The 23,511-nt window shown below is 31.0% G+C and overlaps 1 protein-coding gene across 7 annotated transcripts; it reads right to left on the bottom strand.

Annotated features, from left to right (window-relative positions):
* Positions 1-1,146: 1,146 nt before the first annotated feature.
* Positions 1,147-19,180, bottom strand: LOC143426266 (glycerophosphocholine phosphodiesterase GPCPD1). 7 transcript variants are annotated; one of them, XM_076899599.1, is made up of 16 exons: positions 11,054-11,292; positions 9,128-9,362; positions 8,848-9,053; positions 8,478-8,647; positions 8,216-8,394; positions 8,008-8,142; positions 7,815-7,925; positions 5,954-6,107; positions 5,702-5,849; positions 5,387-5,612; positions 4,708-4,785; positions 3,936-4,091; positions 3,423-3,850; positions 3,204-3,351; positions 2,918-2,993; positions 2,679-2,843 (listed from the first exon to the last, which is right to left on the bottom strand). In XM_076899599.1, the coding sequence occupies exons 2-16, from the start codon at positions 9,272-9,274 to the stop codon at positions 2,824-2,826; spliced, it is 2,382 nt and encodes a 793-aa protein (XP_076755714.1). In that variant the 5' UTR covers positions 9,275-9,362; positions 11,054-11,292; the 3' UTR covers positions 2,679-2,823. The 7 variants fall into 7 exon arrangements, with proteins under 7 accessions (XP_076755711.1, XP_076755708.1, XP_076755710.1 ...); XM_076899596.1 differs by lacking the exon at positions 11,054-11,292 and adding an exon at positions 18,993-19,180 and having other exon boundaries at positions 1,147-2,993; positions 9,128-9,252; XM_076899593.1 differs by having other exon boundaries at positions 1,147-2,993.
* Between the last annotated feature and the right edge of the window lie 4,331 nt (positions 19,181-23,511).

Below are 23,511 nucleotides of genomic sequence, written 5' to 3'. Positions count from 1 at the left end.
TGTAAGCTAGAAGTTTTGCGAACTACGTACAATAAATTAGATCTGAAGTTAATAAATCGAAGTGAATTATGTCTTCGCTTGTACTAAGGTTGTCTTTTTAATATTTAATGATTCATTTAATAATCGATTCAAAGTTACTGCACTCTTTCTGTTTTATAAAGAAATTTGTATATTCTCTATTTCTATCTCTCTTTCTCTCTCAAATTAAGAAAAACAAATAAATAAGATGGGCGTTGATACCATATATGCATATGATATGATGGTATTGATTTTTTGTATATTTTCGCGGGCGTACAGTTTTTGCAAAATTTAGTAAAAAGTTAAGATAGGTAAGAGGATCGTTTTTTTGTGAATTTATATTTTAATGACTTGAATGAGTTATATAAATTTTGATTATCAAAGAAACTCATACTCTTTTATTATAAATCGTTTTTTTTCATTTTATTTCGAAAATTAATAAATATCGTTATTGCAAGAGTAGTTGCAATTACACTTTAATTATTTACATCCCGAAAGTAATTTTTAATTTAAAACTTTTCTTTATCATAGTATGATCACTTTAATTTATCATAGTATGATTTCTGGTTCTTATATTTCTTTTTACATAGAAAATATATTTACAAACGTAGAGCATTGGAATCGTTTATTTTTCTTACACGAGAGACAAGTTAATTAAAGATGTTAAATATTCCTTACAATACAGAAGAACAAAAGTGTATAATTTATACTTAATCTCTGAAAGTAATATCAATAATATTTAAGTATACTTAATTAAAAAGTAAAAGCTGCAAAAAACATTCGAGGGAATTTAAAAACTTTTTTTGATTCAATATTTATTATTAACGTAAATATTTTAAATAAATAAAATAGATATTTATTGCTACATAATTATTTGACGTAAGTAAACGATCTATTAAGCATTTACCATATACATACAGTATTTAGTATCTATTCTTGAGTCAGGTACCTTCTACTAATCGAGTTTAATCCTCAAATGTAAATGTAAAGATAATTTTTATTAAGTTTTTTATATGAATACTTTTATCGAACTTTTATAAACCGGATTTACTTATATACTTTTATAATTACTGGCTGCATAAATATAATAAAATAAAAATTTAACAGGGAAAGACAGAAACAAACACGTGATTAGAAATCTGAAATATATATGATGTTTATCAGTATACACTTGAAGACTGTAATGTGTTAAATTATGTGTATGGTGTCAGAATTTGCAAAATTCTACCGATGTATTTTAATTACAAACATATCGAACCAATTAATGTCCGTCAACTGGTTTATTACAATGCAATAGCCTCTATGACAATAGAAAAAATCAGTAACCCCGGTTTTTGACGGCACGATACACGTGTGCACTTGCGTACGTGATCCCATAACATATGCAGTATACTTCTCTAAACCATCAACAGATATTCTGTGTATTACCAGAATCTCAACGATTGATACAATCGCTCTCTAGAGTAGTATAGCGTACTACCAATGCGGTATAGCGGTATAAATTATCTTCTCTGTTCAAAAACTTTGAAAAGATATTCGCATGTTACTTATTTTGTCACTGATGCAGTTATTACAAGATCGATCGGACATTGAAGCCGGAACAAAAAAAGGTTTATCTATAAAGCGAATGGATGGTGATGTTTCTTCTTAATTTCACAATAATTGTATTCATTTATCAAAAGAAAAAAAAGGGAAGAAATTATATCGAATTGTTTAAGGTAACTATCATACGAAGATGAAGAGATTATTTATAATAATCACCATATTATTTAATCTAGAAAGAAATAGTTTTTTTTTCCTTTTTCTTTTATACTTTTACACTCGCGCACACAAGTATTGTTTCTTTGAAGAGAAATCTTTCGTTTAATGAAGAAATTTTTTTCTATCCTTTATACTTTTCTAATATAGTATTAAAAATACTTTTGAAACATAAATAAATATATATGAACGTACACTATATCTGTTGAAAATAGTTATCCTGCAGCTTTATCAATTCAAAGCTGTCAAAACAAAATCGCATGTTTCATTCAAATTTTGTCTGAATTATTTATCAAAAGAAAGAAAATACATACTCGTTACGTCATATATTTGTTCATGTCTCTGTCAATTCGTGTTTGTTTAAATTAATGTTTAATTAATAAAGGAAGGAATATGAGGGGCTGATGACTTCTTTTTGTATGAACTAAATGAAAGTATCGAAGATATTTGTACTAAAAACTTGCAATTCCCGTATTTATCTGCCACAGGCAGAATAACGGAAACCGACATTTTTTACAGCCAACATTGGACTTTGATCAGCATTTAAAAAAAGGCCATTGTATAGAGTTTTACGTAAGACATAATACAAAATGGACAATTAAGTCGACCGATCGCGGGAATGATAAAAATGGCATGTGAAAAATACAATCGGTCGTCTTTCTTGTGCATCGATAAATGAATACACTCCGTGTAATGGCCGTTAAGTGATCCAATTTTCCGGATCCTAGGACTCTGTCGGCTAAACCTGAACTTGGTTTAACCCTGTTTGATGTAAAGATTACAGTAAATTATGAGTTACAAAAAAAGTTTCCTTTAACTATTTCTCCCGTTTCTTGGTGATAGGTCCTTTTCTAAACGTCTTCTGCGTCAAAACATGACATGAACGGCTTCTTGAAGGAGAAACATCAGAGACAGTCCTTCGCAGACTCGTCTTCCCCACAGATCTCCGATAGCGTTGTCGTTTCACCGCAAACTAAGTCTGAGATACTTTTAGCTTTAACCGAATGCCCGAATGATTTTGCGCATATACTGAAATCTTTTGTCATCTCACTGATTTCTTTGCTCTCCTGAGGATCGCACGTACTTGGTAATTTAACGGTCGACACTGGATAGATATTATCGCCACCAATACTGTTCTTACCAAAAGACGTGATCGAGCTTGCAGATGACGTAGTCGTAACCATGTTGTGGGATTTATCGACATCCATGTAGTAATTCTAAAAAAGAAAATTAGATGTGTTCAATTTCTTTTACTTTTACTACTAGCTCTATTAAAATAGTTTTTTTTTGTATTTATAAAACCATAATTTGTAATTACTTTTTCGAACATCTAAGTTCCCTTTTTTCTTTTAATTTTTGCGTTTCTTATAGTAAACTGTAAATGTAAATTTTTAGTTGTTAATATATGCGTAAATGTTATTACTAACCGTTTCCGTGTTTAAGGAATTGGTAATTTGAGGCTGCGGTGGACAGCTTTGATTGCATTGAGCCAAAGCAATTAGTGCCTTTTGATTTTCTCTAGCATCAACCAAGAATATGCTTTCTTTGACTTCTTTTGCATTGTACTCATCGATTCTGCAGAAAATGTCAAATGATATAAACTTCTGTTTAAGGGAAAATAGTTTTTATGTTAAAAAATTCCTCACTTGTCATAAATAACTGCGTGCAAACCAAGTTTCTTCAAATGTTGAATTGTGTCCTTATCGTTATTGTCGTCCCCCCAACAAAAAATGATCAATCCAGCGTCCTTAACGAACTTAACTTGCGTCGGATCTCTAAGAATATCTTCGGTGTGAACATTAATCCCTAAGATGTCAGCAGCCAATGCATGTCTAACAGCCATTGGTATTGTTTGACATCTTGGATCGTGGTAAGTAGGATACTTCGAGGTTACACCTTGTGTCAAGAATACTACCGGATACTTATTTTGCTTAAGACGAATCATGGCACAGATATCTGGGTTAAATGATGAGAAAACAATTTTTCTATCTCCTCCGTATTCAAGAACGACTTTTAGTATAATATCCAAATACAAATTGAGGTCGAACGGATGATTGAGCTCGAACGTGCCGTCCTACGTATATATGTTACGATTTTCATAATATAATAAACAATATTTTTTTTAACAAATGAAAGATAAGAAAATTCATTATTTTCACCTTCAACTGCATAGTCCACTTAATCTCGATATTACATCCTACGTGTTGTTCCAATTCTTGAAGTACAGTCTGCAATGTAGGGAAAGGCTGATGATCTTCTAGATCTTCATCGAAGAATCTTGGATTTTTTTCTCGACCTTCGGCCACGTGGTAAACCTGTAAGGAAAATTTGGTTTATAAGGAGTGCGCAAAATGGAATTGTCCTTCAACGTAACTCTGTTAGATTATAAAATTGGTAAAAGTTGCATGATGTTTGACGTAGGAGACATTTCGAAGCCAAACGAAAGCAAACACTCTCAAGTCATGTGAATATATTAAAATGAATATATTCATGATATTATTCACATGCTGTGATATAATGTGTCTTTTATACATTTTCTTTCGATGAGGAGTTTCGCGTTTACGCGCAAATATGCAAATACGTGAAGTAACAGGGGAATGAAACTGGTGAAATATTGTCTAAAATAATCTTTAAAGTCCTTAGAAGCATTTTTGTAGAAAACCGTTATTTGATAATATTACGTTTTTAAAGAGAATACTCTTTAATTTTACCTTGACAATTTTTACATTACTAAGATTTATTAAGCCTTTAGTTTTTAATCGAAGCGTATAATATACGGTATATCGTAGCACTATGATGCGATTTTAGAAGTCAATTTTAGTTGGTTTTAAAATAGATTTTAAACAAGCATGCATCGAGTTCTTTTCAATGACTAAATTGGTTATACGTTTTGGCGACGAGTTAGGCGGTGCAAGCGATATGAAAGCTCACCAGTTGGTTAACCCCCTGCTCAGGTTTATCAACGAAATACAGCACCTTACCCAACGAGTCCTTCGGGTAATAAAAATCCTGTTGAATATTAAAACAAAGACAAATACGAATAGGTATGTTACACCTACGAGTTCATGATTGTATGTAGTATATCTACATACGATACAACCTTTGATGTGATCGATTTCCCTCCATCAATACAAAAAAAGGACATAAAAAGCGAAATGTTAATACGCGCAACAATTATTAAGAAGCCGCATTTTGTTGGTTAATGATAAATGAAAGATTATATTAGATGCAATTAATCAAATTAATGTAAGGTTATGCAGTTAGAAGTACATAATGCTTTCTTTTATTAGTAATTCTTTAAAATTGATAAAATTAATATCGTAATGTACTTAGTAGTTTTTTTTATCTAATCACATGTAATATATACATAAAATTAAAAATTAAAAAAAAAAAAATTTTAATCGTTCCTTACATGTTCAGGAACCATAAATTCTATATAACAAAATAAAAAAAGTAAAATCCATTGAATACATGTTGAGGATATTGAAATCTATAAACAACTATAAATATATAAAGGTATACATTTGATGACAAAGTTAATAGTATAAATCATATGACATTTAAAATTTAATTGTATGCAGAATACATTATTTATATTCATAAAGATTACCTTTAATAAATGTAGCTGTTCTAGTGTAAGATCCTTAACAGGTATCTCCAGCATATCCATAGCCTCGATTTGTTTTTTGCGTTTTAGTGAAATAGATACATAGAAATCGTGGTAAATTACTGGTATATGATCTTTAGACAATTGGACGTCAAATTCGACCATATCAGCTCCATGATACGACGCAGTCTTTAAAGAAGCTATCGTATTTTCACGTACGTTAGCACAGCTAAAAATATATTAGAATATGTAAGTTGTAGCAATGTAACAAAAAAATTTAACTCAATTTTGTAAATGAGTTTAAAGATATAAACACACTTTTTTGTTTGGAAAGATGTACCCAGCCCTCTGTGTCCCACATCTAAGCCAGACCACCGTTGTTCCCAATGTTTTGCATATGAAATACTCATATCCCATGGATAATCCGGAATTGGTTTTATCACAACGTATTCTACTGTAAGTTGTCCTAAAAGCAAAGAAACAAGAAAGTAAATTATACACAACCGTAATAAATAAATAAATAAATAAATTTTAGTAAAATTATAACAGTATAAAACACAATGTTCATACCAATTGGTCTATGTTTTGTACTTGTAATTGGTACAGTCAACAGTCCAACACTAGGTTGTAATGTGCTAGGTAAGATGTAGCTGAAACCGATATGACTTGGTGGTTCTCCTGGAAAACATCTTGAGCTGTACACGTAGTAGTCCACTAAATATGCCTGAAAAAACAGTCTATTTAATATACGCAGAAAAATACTACTATTTATAACAACACCAATACGCTTGCATCAGTATTTTGCTCATCCATTATAGAGCTTGCTTCAACATTTAATTAAAGTCCAATGATCAAGGACATTTTGGATCGAAGAAATTTTTTAATCTGAATATTTTTCTAATCTGAGAATAAAAGAATTAGAGATTCTAATAAAATGCGGTACAATTTGATGGCATATTATTTACGATCCTTGATCACTAAAAATCGTAGGAATTAAACTATATTATTTCAAACATTTGTACATCTTTCGCTCTTTCAACTTTTTTTTGGCAGTTTTAAATAATTTGTAGGCAAGAGCAACAAATTACTAATAATGGCAGAACAAAGAACGATAATTTATTTCCTACATAATCTAGCAATGAACCAGACCAATAATTGCCAAATTGCTGTACTCTGCTTGGTGACGCGTATCCCGCAACACCTGCTGATCATTCAGTATTAAATTTCGATAACAAGTTCTGTGAGTTGTTTGTAATTCAGATTCAGAAGATTCTGACAGCATAAGCCTGGCATTGGCTGCGCAGCGGTGTCACGTACGGTACAGTAGAGTTGGTCAGAGCTAGAAAATTATTAGTAATACACTAAAAGGATATAGGAGTGATGGGAGCCTCACCATTTTCGACGCACACAGATGGATATGAGGTGTGACAGCGTTGATATCTCTAAATCTCTTAGGGTTGCTTAGGATGGCTGCGACTCACGTAAACCGTGATCTCGTACAATAAATAGATCATCGCGTGATATTGCGAATCGAACTCTCAATTCAAAACTTCAATCACAACAATTGCGATGCGTACTTCAGAAAAATTTTATTGATTTACGAGAGACTAAGCCCTAGGATAGGTGCGGTAGGGCAAACGACAATCAAAACCATCATATCTCTGTGTGATGTCATGTGACACAGATGTAAAGTGGTAGACGATGCTTTTTTAGCATCGACACATCAGATTGCATGTTAGCATCGTCATTTGCACCAGTAGGTCTTGCTTTGTACAAAGCTGACGGTTGTCTTCGTTCCAGGCCAGTGCGTGTGACATCGCTTCTGGTTTCCAAGGAGGGCAATAGCTGCTGAACAAGTTTAATTATCTTTTACCATAATAATCTGAACAAGTCGCGAGAGAAGACGTGGCCAGCCTACTCGTGGTCTACTGAAAACTCACATGGTATGGTCAATGCGTATCTTTAGTGTGTCTAATTTTTTTTTCTTTGAATTACCACTAGTTCGTCATTTATTGCTCTGCCATATTTATAATTTTTACTAATTTTTGTTTTGCTTTTACCATTCATTATTTTACCTGCCATATTTATATGAAACAAAGATGTACTTTTGTCATTTAGTGTTAGAGTAATAAACCAAAAGAAGACATCGCATATTTTGTTTCCTAATTTTTTTATACAACTAGTTGATATATGTGTATTACTGATGATAATGCCTTTGATTACTTCCATTTGCAGAACACTGTAGCAGTGATCATATGACAGATGGAAAAGGTTGATTTGGAATCGGAAGGTCGGAGAACTGTCCTAAGTACATAATGTAATGTTATAAGAATTACAAGCAATGCAAGCAATAAATACCAACCAATGGTTATTCATCAAGTTGTGTATTTACTATGATCTCTTGATGAGTCAATTGCATGTGATTACTTACGATGGTTTCAGGATATCGCACCGCGACATTGAAGATAATAAATTCGTCTTCATCGTAAGCTCGGCCAAATTGCTCCTGTATCTTGAGACGAGCTTCTTCATCATTCATTGCCTAAAATTATCATACAAATATATTAGCATTAACATATGATTGTAAATTATGTAAATTACAAATAAAAAAAATTTATACATACCGCAATTTCTGTAATACTAAAAGCAGGTTGATCAACAATATCTTGTGTATCCATAGAAAGACTATCATCTACACAATCACCCCCAAATTGTTGCAATTCTAAGGAACTGTGCCTAACTAGATTTACAGGTGTCATCTGTATTAAAAAAAAATTAAATATGAATTTTTAAATACGAATATATACAAATAAGTAATTATAACGAACATGCCTTAATGTGCACTTTTTTATTTTGTAGTCGATTCTTCCACAATTTAATTGGGTTATTAAAAAGCTTAAATTGTATCACAGTTTCGTCGGTCAACCAGCCCCGTTCAATTTTGCAGTAGCCATTGTAATAACCGAATTTATCCGGATCTGGCAATGCATCACTAGTAAAATTGCTAGGTGCTATAACAAAGTATTTTAAATAATTTTGTAATAAAAACTGGAAATATTATTTCTAGATTGATTACTTATATATGACTACATACTGTTCTTTTTGATAAGGCGTGGTGTCATATGAGTCTCCCATCTGCGAATAATGAGAGTCTTGGCTGAATTTTTAGTACCATTAGATTGACAGATGACAGCAACAAAATATCGAAACTCTATGTCAGCATCTATGGGAAGTGCAACTTTTTGCGAAAATATTTGTCCACCTCTGAAATTTATAGAAGTTTGTTATTATTCATGAAATTTTATATTGTAATTTGACAAATCTGTCATTATTGTGCATCTGATTGTTTTAATGTTAAAGTAAGGCAAATGGAAAACAGAAAAGAATAAAGAATCAAGAATAGTTAAGTAAAGACTTAAAACTCTATTGAATAACTAGAAAGAAAAACATATATGTTCACTTACTCATCATCTTCACCAAATAAGTTATCTCCAGCATTATGTCCATCGTCATTATAAAATTCCCCGCTACTATTACTATCAAAAAGTATAGGAGAATCCCGACTGCCATGTTCTTGTGACAACTGAAGTGCTTGATTGTGATTCCAAGCACCCAATTCAGGTAAATTACCCACGACGTATAAAACCTCAGTTTTTTCTAATTTATGTACCTAATTAAATAATAAATTTAGAAAAAAAATAAGAAATATAGATAACAAGAGTAAGAAAGATTGCTATTAATTACCTGGACCCTAAATATCCAGTCCCTTTTAGATCCCCTCATGTCTGCTGTATGTTCAGTCGCCACCTCGATGAAACTAGTCTCACGTGGCTTCTCTACCCGCTTGAATTCCTCCTCCTCTTTGTTCTCTACAAACCATATCCGCTGCATATTACTACGTTTACTTTTTTTCTCACTGTTTTTCTCTTTCAATTTTCTGTGTTTTTCAAGGTGTGTTCAATTCACATCAGCTAATTTTCTGTAATAAGGGACCTGCTGTAGGGTTTTGCTAGGAAATATTTACAATAGCAATCAATAGGGGAAATTATATTCTAAAAGGTAAAATTGATAATTAAATCAAAATTTCTCTTCAAAATATTTTTTTACTAGAAACTGATACTAATTACACTTTTATTATTTATATATTATTTAGTACATTCCTAGCAATTTTATGAAGGTTTAATTAATTTTCTTAGCAATGCTTTAAATATTTATTTCATATTTTAAATATATGTGAATATAATCTGCTATTATAACATTTAGAATGGATAATTTATATATTTTAGAATTTTTAAGTACCATTAAACTCTTTCAAAAGTTTTAAGAGGATATCTAAATTGGTCAATTAGGAAAATTTATACCTACATCTAAAAATTTGAAATTAAATTAATTCTTAAGAAGATAGTGATCTTCTATATATTTGTTTAAAAGAAATCACAAGCATTAATATAGTTATCACAGTTATATTAAATTATACAAATTTATTGTCAATTATATACTCATCGAACTTATTGGCGACCCATCTACTATGTGATCTATCTGTATCTGTGCGAATTCCATGAAAATATGTGAAACAATTTGTGAAAGTTCTTCACTTATATCTTTATATTTAATAATGTCTATAAAATATTTCAAAACTCTACAATTTAGACAGTTATGTTCATGACTGTTTATGTATAAATTATAAGTTAAAATTGTTAAAATAAAAACTGTTAAATTTATGGATAAAAATATTTCTTTAATATTTTGGAATCATTAATATTTTCTATGGAGTTAAAAAAAGACTGTTTTGTTTATTCATTTTGATTTATAATATTATACGTACCGATTAAGAATATTTAAGTATAATTATATTAAGCTCCAAATTAAAAGTTATATAAAATATAAAATTGTATTGTTTAATAATTGGCAATCTTTAGTTGAGAGATTGTGTGTTAAAATTAAAAGTAGAAAAAGTTTAAAATTTAATTTTGATAAAATTAGGAAACTAAGAAAGATAATTTTGTGTTATAGTTATTGTATATTAATTGTATCTAATACTTTAGAAGAGTATTCTGTAATAATTTTATATCAGTATATATTAACAGTAAATTACTGCAGCATCATGAGTATGTTAACATATTTTGCGCTAGTAAAATATAGCACAGTGATGTACAATGTGCGATATAAAATATAGCCTAAATACTGGTATACGAATGGGGAAACATAACTACATGAAACAAACAGGCAAAAAACATTGTCATTTTTTCTTAGCAATCAAAGATATAATCCCCAGGTTACTTAATATTGAATTCAACACCGTATTAGGAAAACACATGTCAGCAATATATTAACAGGCGTGCTAAAATTTCTATTTCATGTTATAGGTGTAATAACATGTGAATTCGGTACAATGTACAAACTGCTGATGTATCTGCAACTTTTTTGCTAGCCGTTGCCAAATCACGATTACACAGGCATTTTTGTAACTTTTTCTAGAAAATGACGTACGTAAAGATACACCGCTGTAAGAATGTCACAAAACAACTTTCGTACAATATGTCGGAGATGGGAAAAAGGTAACGGGGAAAGATTCAATAAAATGTTTCCGAAATTAGGAATTCGTTCGATCGTTAAATTCGAATTGACTTTACACATTGAAGCCCTTTATCCGTGAAAATGTTAGTTTACCAATAGTGTTGAAAAAGCTCGGTGGGATTTACTTGCGAAGCTTGATTGGCAGCCTGGTATTCACCTCGTACAAGTGCGTGTTATTTGACGAATGCCCAAGGCAGTCGTTCCATATTTTTTACCGAACTTGTCATAATTCGTCTGTTCACGGCACAGCACAACTACTTTAACCGATTCGAATGGACCACGAGCACAACACTACCCACACCGCAGTAGTTCTTCCTTCGCGAGTGAAACAATGGTCGATCTGGCAACGCCGTGGCTGCCGAACGCGGAAGTGACGACAGCAATAGCTCAGTAGAACTCCTAATTCAAACAGATTGTGAGTCTGCTGCAATTTGACAAACATTATTTTCGCAATTTCACGCACGACAGCAAACGAATTATCAATAATGTTAACGGATGGAGTTGTTAATAAGTGAAGAATATTTTATATAACGCAAGTGTGGGAATATTTTTATTCAAATTGGGTTACACCAAATTTTGAGTAGTTACTTCCTGTCGGCCATACTGAGCCAAACATAAACGATATGCTGTTGAATAAAAATAATTCCCTGCCACTTTTTTCTAACAAAAATATAACAGTAGTATTAAAGATAACATCACCAAAAGATACAGTAATCAAATTTTTATGTTTCCTCGTGTAACTGTTTTTAATGTATATTAACTAAGTTGAAAATTTTTAAATACTTTAGGTTGTACGATAAAGGAGTCGATTAGTTGCGAAATTCTTGTCGTTTCTCTCGTGTTTACTAATAAATTTCAGTTATCACCATGTACGGCGCGCAATAAATTAGCGTACACCTTTCAAAGGCTTTCCATCGAGATGTTATATTTTGAATGTTAAATACAATAATTTGCATGCGTTAATTTTCAACGACATATTTCTGAGAACAATAGCTATAAAATATGACTCCTAAAGTATCGTTTTCTTTGGCCGGAGAAGCGTTTGTGGAGGTCAATAAAATAACTGATTTATGTAGTTCTTAAGAGCTACTACTTCCTTCATTTGAAATAGTAATAGATACATAAACAAATTTTTCTTCGTTATTATATATTTAAATGACGTTCGTGCTATTATTTTATTCGTTATCTATTGAAATATATAAAAGATTTTAACACATTCGATCTGAAGAAGGGTAATAGCGGATAACAGGAAATACTCGTTAAAAAAAGTGTTCGCATCGACTACCAAACACAGGGGGGAACTATGATAAAAGTTGTGACGCATTAAAAGAGGAAACTACTCAATGCAAAATGATGTGCCTGTACTACGTTTTACATGTGTACTCATGTATCAATTTTTTATAGTTTTAGAATATAATGAAAACATTCTGTAAATTCTAGTTAGAAATCATATGAATAAAATATAATCTTTAGTATATTAAATGAAGCTTTTGTAAAGATTTTGTGATAATACTTCAATGCTATAAAATGTTTATTTTTATACTAAATTAATTAGCTTTTCATATAAGAAATAATTAAGGTATCGATTCTTTGTGCAATCACACATATGTAAACATGTAAACATGTGTGAAATCTACGAATGCAATCTTTTACTCAAATTAATCGTGTTGTGGTTAATGCTTTTATAACCGTGTTAATTGAGTCTATTTTGTCGAATCATTCGTTTCTTAAGTTACATCTTATATTACATTCTAGAAACAGATATAACGTTGCGCGATATTAAAATATTAGGTTCAATTTCATTCAAACGTGAAAAGTGTGCAATAAAATCAAGAGTCGTAGCAAGCCATGACGTTTGTTATTATAAGGCTGCTAAGAATCACGATCTCTTATTTTCGTATTCGTAACAATTATGGGAAGTACTTTATGTTAAAATCGTAATAAAATTTAGAAGTCATAGTTTAAGAAGAAATTACTTTCACCTTAAAATTTATTGCTTTATTTATCTTCTAGCTAGTGGACTGTGTTTCTTTATAATTAATAGATGATGAAATTAGTTTTGTTACATAAAATTATGTTTCTTACGTGATTATTATCTTCAAACTCTAATTATAGTGGCATTATGCGTAATTACATTTTTATTTCTTCTAAAAATATATTTCAAGGACTGTTATAAATATACAAGAGCGTTTGTTTTTAGAGAATCATTTAAAGTATTTCTTTTGATTAAAATGTAAATAACAAATAGATTCAATTGATACATAGGAATGGTAAACATAGCACGAACTTTTAATAAATTTAATAACAAGTACTTATTTCGTTTAAAATTGATTATTGTTAAACCAACACACTTTACCGTAGAATCAATATTCCAACTAATAAAATGTTAGTGCCTCTACTTCATTTGTTTTACTATTAAACTTCGAATTCTTACGTGATTAATACCACACCACGGTCTATACCATATCACTAGTATCAATTATCATTAATCCATTCTCAATGCATATCACTACATATTTGTTTAATGCCATGACCTTGCTTTTTCTCACTATAACTGAAACTTTCGCGTAATATTGTACAATTAGGCGATAAACAGTTATCTGGATGTTCTTCTTTTAGAAAAGAAATACCATGCATATACATGTTATATTAAACAACGATTCATGATACGTCCACAGTGTGTAATAGCCGGATTTAATTTAAAAAAATATGTAATTGAAACAATGTCAACAGTGTAATTTAATTAACGCGTACTTGATGATCGTGCCGAGAATCATCAAAAGATTACATACTCTACAACTTACATATTCTTTGCATAAGTGGAGAAATTTAGCTCAAAATATATGTATAATTACGTCATGCTCGAAATTTCTTTTCGCGCAACTCCCACCCGCGGAACATTTATATACTTAGAACGTCTGCTTGCCGCTTGTGTTCAAATTCACGTTGTGCTTTTCTTTTTAGAGCTTTAATGAATTGCGAAAACTAATCCTACGTTGGCTTGTTTTCTAAAGATTCTTTCAGCAGGGCTTAATGTATACCTCTTCGAGTTAGTAATGTATCGGTACAAATGAAGAAATCAATATTTCTCCGTCAGAGGTATTTGCACACCGGCTAAAGATTCAGTAACTATCGTGTACGACATTAAATATACAATATTTCTCGTATCTCTTACAATTAGTTGTACGCTTTATACATTTGTTGTTTTTTCTTTTCCTAACTGAAATGATTGTCAGAATTGTTATTGTTCACGACGACGGTACGAGGTTTCTAACTTATTTTAAGCAATACGCGCTTTTACGTTTCACAGTATTCGTACAATTTATCAGACGTAAAAATCAGAAATTTATTTACGTTGTTGATACATCACAGATGAATATAACAAGTGAGATAATGAATCCATCTTATTCAAACACTTCTAAGAAGAAAAACAGATTCATAAAAGATGAAACTAATGTTAAATATGTTCCAATAATGAAAATATAAAGAATGAATTAGGATAAAAAGTATGAACGTGTTACTGAAATTTATACATATTTTTTTTTAAGTTTATTTACTTTTGTATTTGCCATTGTATAATGTATTAAGCGACGTTATGATATGAAATGTTATTAAAAGTTGGAATTAATACGAATACACTTATATTTATTAATATTTAACGTTCATCCTCTTTTTGTTTCTATAATAATTTTAATTTCCTCCATACTAAAAGTCTTTCGTTCTAAATACGATACACGAATGACTTTCAAGATCAGTTCAACGGCACAATAAATGTTCAAGGTTATACAAGGTCGAATATGACAGGAATAATCTAGCACATTAGCACTGACGTTGCATTTAATAAAAATACATGAAGTCTTTCAACGATTCTCATCTTTAAAAATAGCTGCCAGAGATCGTTTAAAAAATATTGTTAAGGTTTTTCAGCGGTCGCGCATATTTTAGCACTATATTGTAAATATACGTTTATCAAGGTGTGCAATTATATTTTTTCAATTCAAATAAATTACGACTTATTCCTTTATTTTCTTGCCGTTACTGTTCCGTCACATTAAGAGAGGCAATATCTAGGAATTGTAAAGCTGTAGGATCTCAGTAATTTAAACTGTACGCGCGAATATCTACGTATTTGGCTGCGAAGCAGCAATTTTTTAAAAATAAGTATTCGGAAATAGAATTGCATTTAGATAACTTGTACAACGTGCTTTGCTTGGACACAGTTCAATCTCTCCTTCAGTGTCCCTGAGCTAGAACTAAGATCGTTCTAAATTTTTTCCAAATTTTTGTTAAAATTACAACAAATACTCCTATTTCACCTTCTACACCTAAATAAATTTTAAATTATCCAAGCAGTTTCTCTTATAAGCGAAAGTAAATAAAAAACCTTTTAATGTGGATTTTATTTTAATATTTTACTTTGTATTTTGATAAATCTCGTCGTATAGTTAATTTTACGATACATGACTATTAGAAATTGATAAAAGTATGTGTATCGTTTAATACTATGAAAAGTAGAGAATGACCTCAACGTTTGATCAATCATTCAAGCATCACCTTGTATAAGTTTGCGCTCGATATTCAGTAACAGTTCTAAAATACGCGATAGCTATTTACCTATATATTTCCGGGTTATTACTTTATAAAGAAATGAATAAAGGCGATTCGTTTCACTATTTTTAACTAATTCGACAGTACTATGCTCTCGCGGAAATCAATATTATAAAAATATATTATTTATTCTGAAATTCATATAGATTCACCATTGAGATACATAATTCGCTAGCGGACTTTAGTTTGTGTCATTTTAAAAATCTTATATAATGCGACACAACATAATGCACACATTAAAAGACGTTAGTGTACATTGTATGCACATTACTCATAAAGTAAATATCAAATGTTACGCGTTTTGTCGATTGGAATAATTAATGGCTAGACAATATTTTTCAACTGATAATGTTATTTCTAATGCGTGCTATTAAGTGTAATTTGCGAGTCCTGGCAGTTTATGAAAAATAATTTTACGCGATGGAACAAAAGAGTGCTAATAATAAAGCAACAAAGCTTTTGTACGAAGAATGAAAAAGGACGTAAAAGTGTGGAGAAAGAAATATACAATCAGTCTAGAACTCACTGCATAATGATCAACCTTTGTGAAAGTCGTGCTACGTTACTTATCGATCTGTTCAGATCGTAGATACATGTCCTTATATAGTATGTTGCATTCTTAACAAAGGTGAAAGAAAAACGCTTAAAGAAACAAAACAATGGTACGTGATCATTGTCATGTTATTGTTCTATTGCTATAGTAGCAGACATAATGTATTTGTAACCACGCGCACATTCATATGTTTGTTACTTTGCTATTACCGAACGGAATTTAAATGTTCTAACAAAAAAAAACTTGCTACATTTTTGCTACAAAAATTGTACGTTTTAAAAACGATCACTCAAAGCATTTCTCACTTACGTTTCAAGTCTATTTATAATTTATGGTTATCATGATCGTACTCTAGCATTAAATATTAATTATTCAGTGGTAGATCAAAATAGCTAACAATCACTGGCATACTTGATTAACCGGCTGTATGTAACTAATAAATTGCACCTTGAAATATAACTTATAACTGCTCTGTTATAATGCGTTATTAACTTATTATTTAATATGTTATTTCGTATTGGTCGCGTACAGTAGCTAATGAAAGTATGTATATTTTTGTAAGTTTTAAAGTAATAAATAAATAAATAAATAAATAAATAAATAAATAAATAAATAAATATATATATATATATATATATATATATATATATATATATGTATATGTATATGTACATATATAGGTTCAACTGATGTGCTTGAATAATATAGTTAAACATTTTACTTAATAACATTTCAGTTAATAACATTGGTATTGGATTTATTAAGAAATGCAAATGTAAGTGTTTGAATACTGTCGTGAGCAATAGGATTTACATCATACATGTATAGATACTTTTTGTATCATTACATGCATTGTACCTTGGAAGAACGCCATCTGTTTATTATTTTTCTTTGATCGTTCGCCACGTTTTGAGGTTAGAGAAAAATAAAGTGTACACAGCACTGTAGATTTGAAAGTTTTTCTATATACCATATTTCTTGTGCAATATCTGCACGTGATGAAATTGCATACTCTCTTTGCGTGACATATGTCATTTCATAGTTAGTGGAAAAAGGATAGAAAATCGTGTAAAATTAATTTTCAGTTTCTTAAGCCTTTTGCTAGCATAAAGCAATTTTTATTTTTATCTGTATGATTCATTTCAAATGATTGCGAGAAGTACCAGCCACACACTATACCTTTAATCTTGTTTTATAAATATGTATATAGTATATGTTCATTTCCTAAACTTTCTTTCGATTTAATACTTAGTTGTAAATCACCATTTAACCTTGAAACGCATCAATAATCATTATATTTATAAATTACACATTGCGATTTTCATAATAGTTTCAAGTGTAGTGCGATTCTACTATCAAATATAAAATTGATTATTGAATATGCCTGCATTTTTACCTTGTTTGCAAAATATGATACTATCGGTCAAATTATATGAAATAATAAAAAAATAACGCACATAAATAGTTATAAAATAATAGAATGGAATATAACAATGCAAGAATATATAAAAACAAAAAGAAGATCAGCAAAACGCGTCTATTGACCGTGATTGATTTCAGATCATTCAATCCAATGCAGGAACAATTAGTTTCCACGTATGCATATGTGGAATGTACAGAACAGTTTATCGCGATAATAGATTGACGTAAAACCAGACAAAACTGTTTGTGACACGGTAAGTTGCGTCCGTTTATTAAGATGCCTCAATGTGAGTTTTTATTTCGTGCGATCCGTAAAAATAAAAATGTATATAATGTCCAAAGTCCATAAAAAATGTCTCACATATTGATGCGAAATCCGTGGTTGTATCGCTTGCTTACCACAATGCAACATTGTACATATATATACATAGATAACAATTGCATTAATAAAATTGTCGTTTAACATTTTGTTCGGCACCTACGTAGAATTACTGATGAAATTGATATCACATGCGTTATTCGTTCGAGTGACTTTGCTGCTAAGAGTTTCATTTTCATTCCTAGAATTTTTCAACGCAGATTTCCAGAATATTTACTCTACATTGTTAGACGTCGGTTCCTTGAATTGCTACACTTCGTCGAAGAACGTAGAGCATGCTACGTATTTCCTTGGTAACATTCATTCTGACTTTTATTTATTGCACGATAACAGAGCGAAACGATAAAAAAATATTTACACATAAATAAGATATACCGAATAAGTTTGCCACGCCTTCCTATAGGTAAAATAACAAGAACAACGTGTTTTCATTGATTCACACAAGATGCAACTGTAATTTCTTTTTATTGCGATAAAATGACGTGTCACATCTGGCAATGAGTCACATCGATCCATCGATCGTGGACTTTCGATTTGGTGTAAAGGGATCCACGTGATTCCGTTGTACGGTTTCGTGTACGGTTTCCTAATGACGAACGAAAACAATTTAATAAAGATTGAAGTTACGGATAAAAATTGCTGTGCAATGGGAGACATATTGCCAAGATCGATTAATTCCATAATTTATCAACATTCGACGAAGCGTGAACTTGTACGTCCACGTACCGAGGTCGATTTTCATTTCACGACGAGAGATATATGTTGCTACACTGTATAAATATGGTGGCTCAATAATTCTTCACAAATCGCGATACTCGATAAAGCGGAATCGCGATTTATCGTTTACACTCGATAGAAAGTGAACCGTTCATTTTATCGGCATTAATTTTAACATGCGAGCGGAAAGGGAAGACTGTTGAGAGAGAAAAAAAAAGAGGTAACCTTTCGGAACACACCTTGAAAATAAATTGCCGCAATCACCGCGGTCTGTCACGTATCAGAAATCAAATAATCGGGGAACATCCTCGCGGCGATAATAGGAGCGCTAGTAAAGTAATAATACTACTCACTAAGTTCTGTCACGTGCGCTGTATCAAGCTCTTCTTCTCGTGGGTATCATAGCAGACGAACTTTTAGCTATCGAAAGTAGACCCACCGCATTTCACTGACGAATATGTAACGCGTGTACGCATCGCGACGAACAATTTTTACGAAATGTTCCCAGTATAATTACAAGCGTGCGACAAAGGTGCTGAGAGAGAAAGTGGAAGAGAGAGAGAGCGAAAAGAAAATATAGAGACAGGTCGCTGAAACACACCACAACCTCTACCGCGGGCGAAATGCTACTGACTGTTGGCGTCGGGTTTCAATCAGGTTATGCAAACTTTAGAACACTCCCCCCTCTCCCTTCCCACTTTTCTTTTCCTTCTGTATACCTATGTACGCACGTGACTTTACGTCGCGTTCCACATTTATGCTGCCGCGTATACGTATACGTTCGTGTAAGTGTCGCGCAATATTATGTAGCCACGCGCGAAACGATTCGAACGTTAATTTCAATATAGCCAATCAAATTTATGCCTCTTTTTAATTAAGGCCTTTTGTAATTGCGATGCATTGTAATTATGATTAAAATTAATCGTAACTCGTTTTAATTAAATCCAATGGCGGCTCGAGTATAGGCACTGTGGAACTGTAGCACCCCCTATTTTCACTTGATATTATCGATAACATTTAATATAATGTGTCTTGTTTTCTTTAATTCTTTCTTTATACTTGTACCATATATGATTCTGTCCTCCAAAAAGTTTTATATGGAACTACGTAGCACCCCCCATAAATTTTAATTACGAGTCACCATTGGTTAAATCCATATTTTTATTAAGAAATACTTTATCATCGAATAATAGAAAATATTTTATTGACATTTTCCCAAAAAATGTTTTGTAACTATTTTACTAACAAAAGAAAGTGGAATTAACACGCAGTGAAAGGTCAATTATTATGGATTTCTTTCAAAACAATTAAAATCTGTTCGTACATTCGTAACAGTTATATCGTCAAATGTCCAAAAATTAGTTTCATTATTCAAAATGTTGCTATCTGTATACTAATTATTTAAATTATGAATAACTGATTCATAAACGAGATGAAAAGGGAATGGGATCACTATGTATTTCTCATATGGAAAAATCAACTATAGTGTCGTTACAAACGAAATCGAACGACATTTATATTAAAAATGAGATTGTTCAAGTGTTTACACAAATTTTAAGAACCAACATATCACGATCAATTTATGATTTGTATGTAAGATATTTATCATGAAAATCCAGTATAGATATATTCGGTTTTTCAATTAATGACTTCAATTTGTAATTCTAGCACATATAACGATACAATAAAGGGGCGCAATTATTTCACGATTTTAAACGAATTAAACACATAAATAGCACAGTTCACGTGCTTATAGATATCACGTTTTAGTCACGGAAAGTTTATATGACCATTTTGTTCTGAAATCATTGACTCGCTAAAAATTTTGCCATGCAACAGAGCAACGATGAATATGTTTATTAATATATTTTTTCCTCGTTTAGATTAACTCTTATCAATATATATTTTTAATAAATAAGTATGAAAAAAACAGGTCAAGTTAATGCAATGTCGTACGTTATTTAAAGTTTATAGCTATAGAATGGTAAGAGTTATATATTGCTGTCATGCATGTTTGACGTCCATTTGCTATAACGAGCGTCATAAATATGACGCGTTGTGTGCAGCAAACGTAATAAAATGCATAATAAACAACGCAATAAACAAGGTCGTTTTTGAACGAAAACATTATTCATTAATCAAATCAGAATTTGTTCGTTGCATCGTTTGATCAATCTCTACAAGGAAAATAAACTGTAGTGTATTTAGAAATTCACGTGATGCAAACATGCTTAAATAAAAATGATCACGATGTGCAATAACAAGATTGTCCATTTCCTAAAACTTGTCACCCACTTCCGATAATCTTGATATGATTAGTGTACTTACAATCACGAGGCAGATGTTGCCAATTTATACTATAGATAAAGGAATACTCGTGATTGAGTTCTTATCAACGTAATTACATAATGAATCGAAAGTGTCTATCGAGGACTTTTTTAACGTTAGGGGCCACATTACGAGAATAAGGAATTGCAAGAAAACGACCAGTCTTTGAAAAACATGCAATTTTATGTATCAGAAAGAGGGACGGAGAGAGAGACAGCGAGAGAGAAAAATGCACTTTTATTGCGATGGAAATTCTTTTTTAAAGAAGTTCTCCCTGGTCAAGGAAAAGACAAGACTTTAAAAAATTAAAATATCGATTACTATTCAACTACTCCAAAACAAAAGAAGCCATTTTCTAAATTTTTCAACGGAAAAAATGATTTGTTCATATTCTTTGTAATAGTTGCTACTATTATTTCATATTATACGAAGTTTTTTAAATATCGTTTAAGTAATTAATTTCTGCACGTTTACGTGCTTCCAGTTGCACCAAGAGGATTGCGGTAACATCGAACGTTTATTCATCTAACAATAAATATTAATGTCTTTGGATGTACTATCTACTTTTTGCTTTCTTGTTAAAAATTCGGCCACTTAATGAGGAAACGTGTTTTATCGTATTAATAACGTACTGTAGAAAACTACTGGGGATAATAAATACAAATCGATTTTATGCATAATCGATCGAATTACATAACAAAATTGGAGAGTTTTTTATTTATACAATATACGTAACTTTTGAGAACTAAAGAAGATTTAAGACTATTGAACTACAACAATGTACAATAATTATATAAATAATTCATCGAGATTAAGTAGAGTGAAAATTAATTCGCTAGACGCAATCTGTTGTCTAGTCTTTTGTATTTAATGTAGGTTTATTAGTTATCTTAATACAGGCGAACTATTGCCTCGAATATCTGAAGTCGTTAGACCCCAGCCGTTAGACAATAACCGAGCTATATCATAATACATTATTATCTATGCAGATGCCAAAGGGGAAAAGAAAGTTCTTGTATTTGTAAAAATATCGGCTTTAATCTATTCCGTTGATTTGTTAGAAAGAGTTCATTACGATAGAGAAGTAGAGGGTTTAATACTGGCCGACAAATAAGATAATGCTTATCAAGGCCACCGCTAAGACATAAGATCACAAAAAACAACGATAACGGTGTAATGTCTGTGAGTGCCAGATTGTTATTTTATACAAAATTGCTAAACGATATAACTGTTCCTGGCCAATGAATTTTGACATTTTAAGAGAGTATTTAATTTTCATGTTATATTTATATGTTACAATAAGTTTCTTATTTTTACTGTTTGATCATTTATTTGGTAGCTTCAGGTACAGTAGTCGCTACATCTTTCATCGGTACAAAAATATTCTTTATTATAATTCTTGTAGGAAATTGTATGGATTTTATTTGTTACTTAAGATTAAGTTTTTGTTCTAAAGCGTTATTCGTAACTATCTTTGCCTTGAGTGTACATACGAACGTATAAAGATAAATGACGTTTGATCACAGAAGGCTCGTCAAAGGGAATGGGAGAATTCAACATTCGCAAAGAATTACGAAACTATTTTTGAGTGATTTTTTGAATTCACTCGAGTACGTAACTGTATGTACTATGTACATATTCTATATAGATTTGTTATTTGTTGTTCGAATAGAGTCATGTGCCTCATATAAATATTACGATTGCTTATCATAATTTACGATTGCTTAACGTAATTAGTTGCTCCAACTGAAAATCTGCACGTCTGTATTTTAGAATATAATACATGATACTTATGTACAACTTATAGATTTATCCCACTATTTATTTTAATTTCTGTTATGTTTTTAAAATATTTACAATACGTATTAATATTTTATATTTTATATATTGTATAGTTGCATGTTTTCGTAAAAGAACGGACACGTAATTTATAGGTTTAACTTCTGGCTATTTTATCCTTCTTTTACATTTATGTAGACTATATTTTAAAAAGTATGTTTATATTTTATAAGTACATGTTTGGCAACGAGATTTTATAATCACGAATAATTTTATTTTGTCAGTATACGTCGAGGATGGAAGTAACAAGATATTTATATTCTACAAAAATATAAGCTCCAATAATCTTTAGCAATAATTCGTTCAGTTTTTGAACGTAAATCATTCGTTCGACTGTTTTCACGGGTGCAGCTATCCAATCCATCAATAGAAGCTATAAAAAATTCAATAATAATTTATCTTATAAAATAAATTCTGATTAATGTACAAAATAATAAATAAATTCCAAATTCAGATCACATCAGTTTCTTAGAAAATTTTTGAAATATACTGATGTGGATTGGAAAGCAACATTATTAATAGCCATATCTGTTTGCATTATCTCCATTATCTTCTTTTCGAGACGGTAATATTCGTTTCCTCGAAACAAAAAGAAAGAACGAACTTAAGTCGCAGTCAATTAAAGTTTGCAGCGAAGAAATCACCGCGTATGTTTTTGTAAATTCATCGATCATTTTATTGCCGTATCTCATTCCTCGTGTTTGA

Source organism: Xylocopa sonorina, chromosome 8 (assembly GCF_050948175.1).
Source record: "Xylocopa sonorina isolate GNS202 chromosome 8, iyXylSono1_principal, whole genome shotgun sequence".
NCBI lineage: Eukaryota > Metazoa > Arthropoda > Insecta > Hymenoptera > Apidae > Xylocopa > Xylocopa sonorina.
Note: the sequence above shows the minus strand (reverse complement) of the source record. Positions and strands in the feature narration are given on the sequence as shown.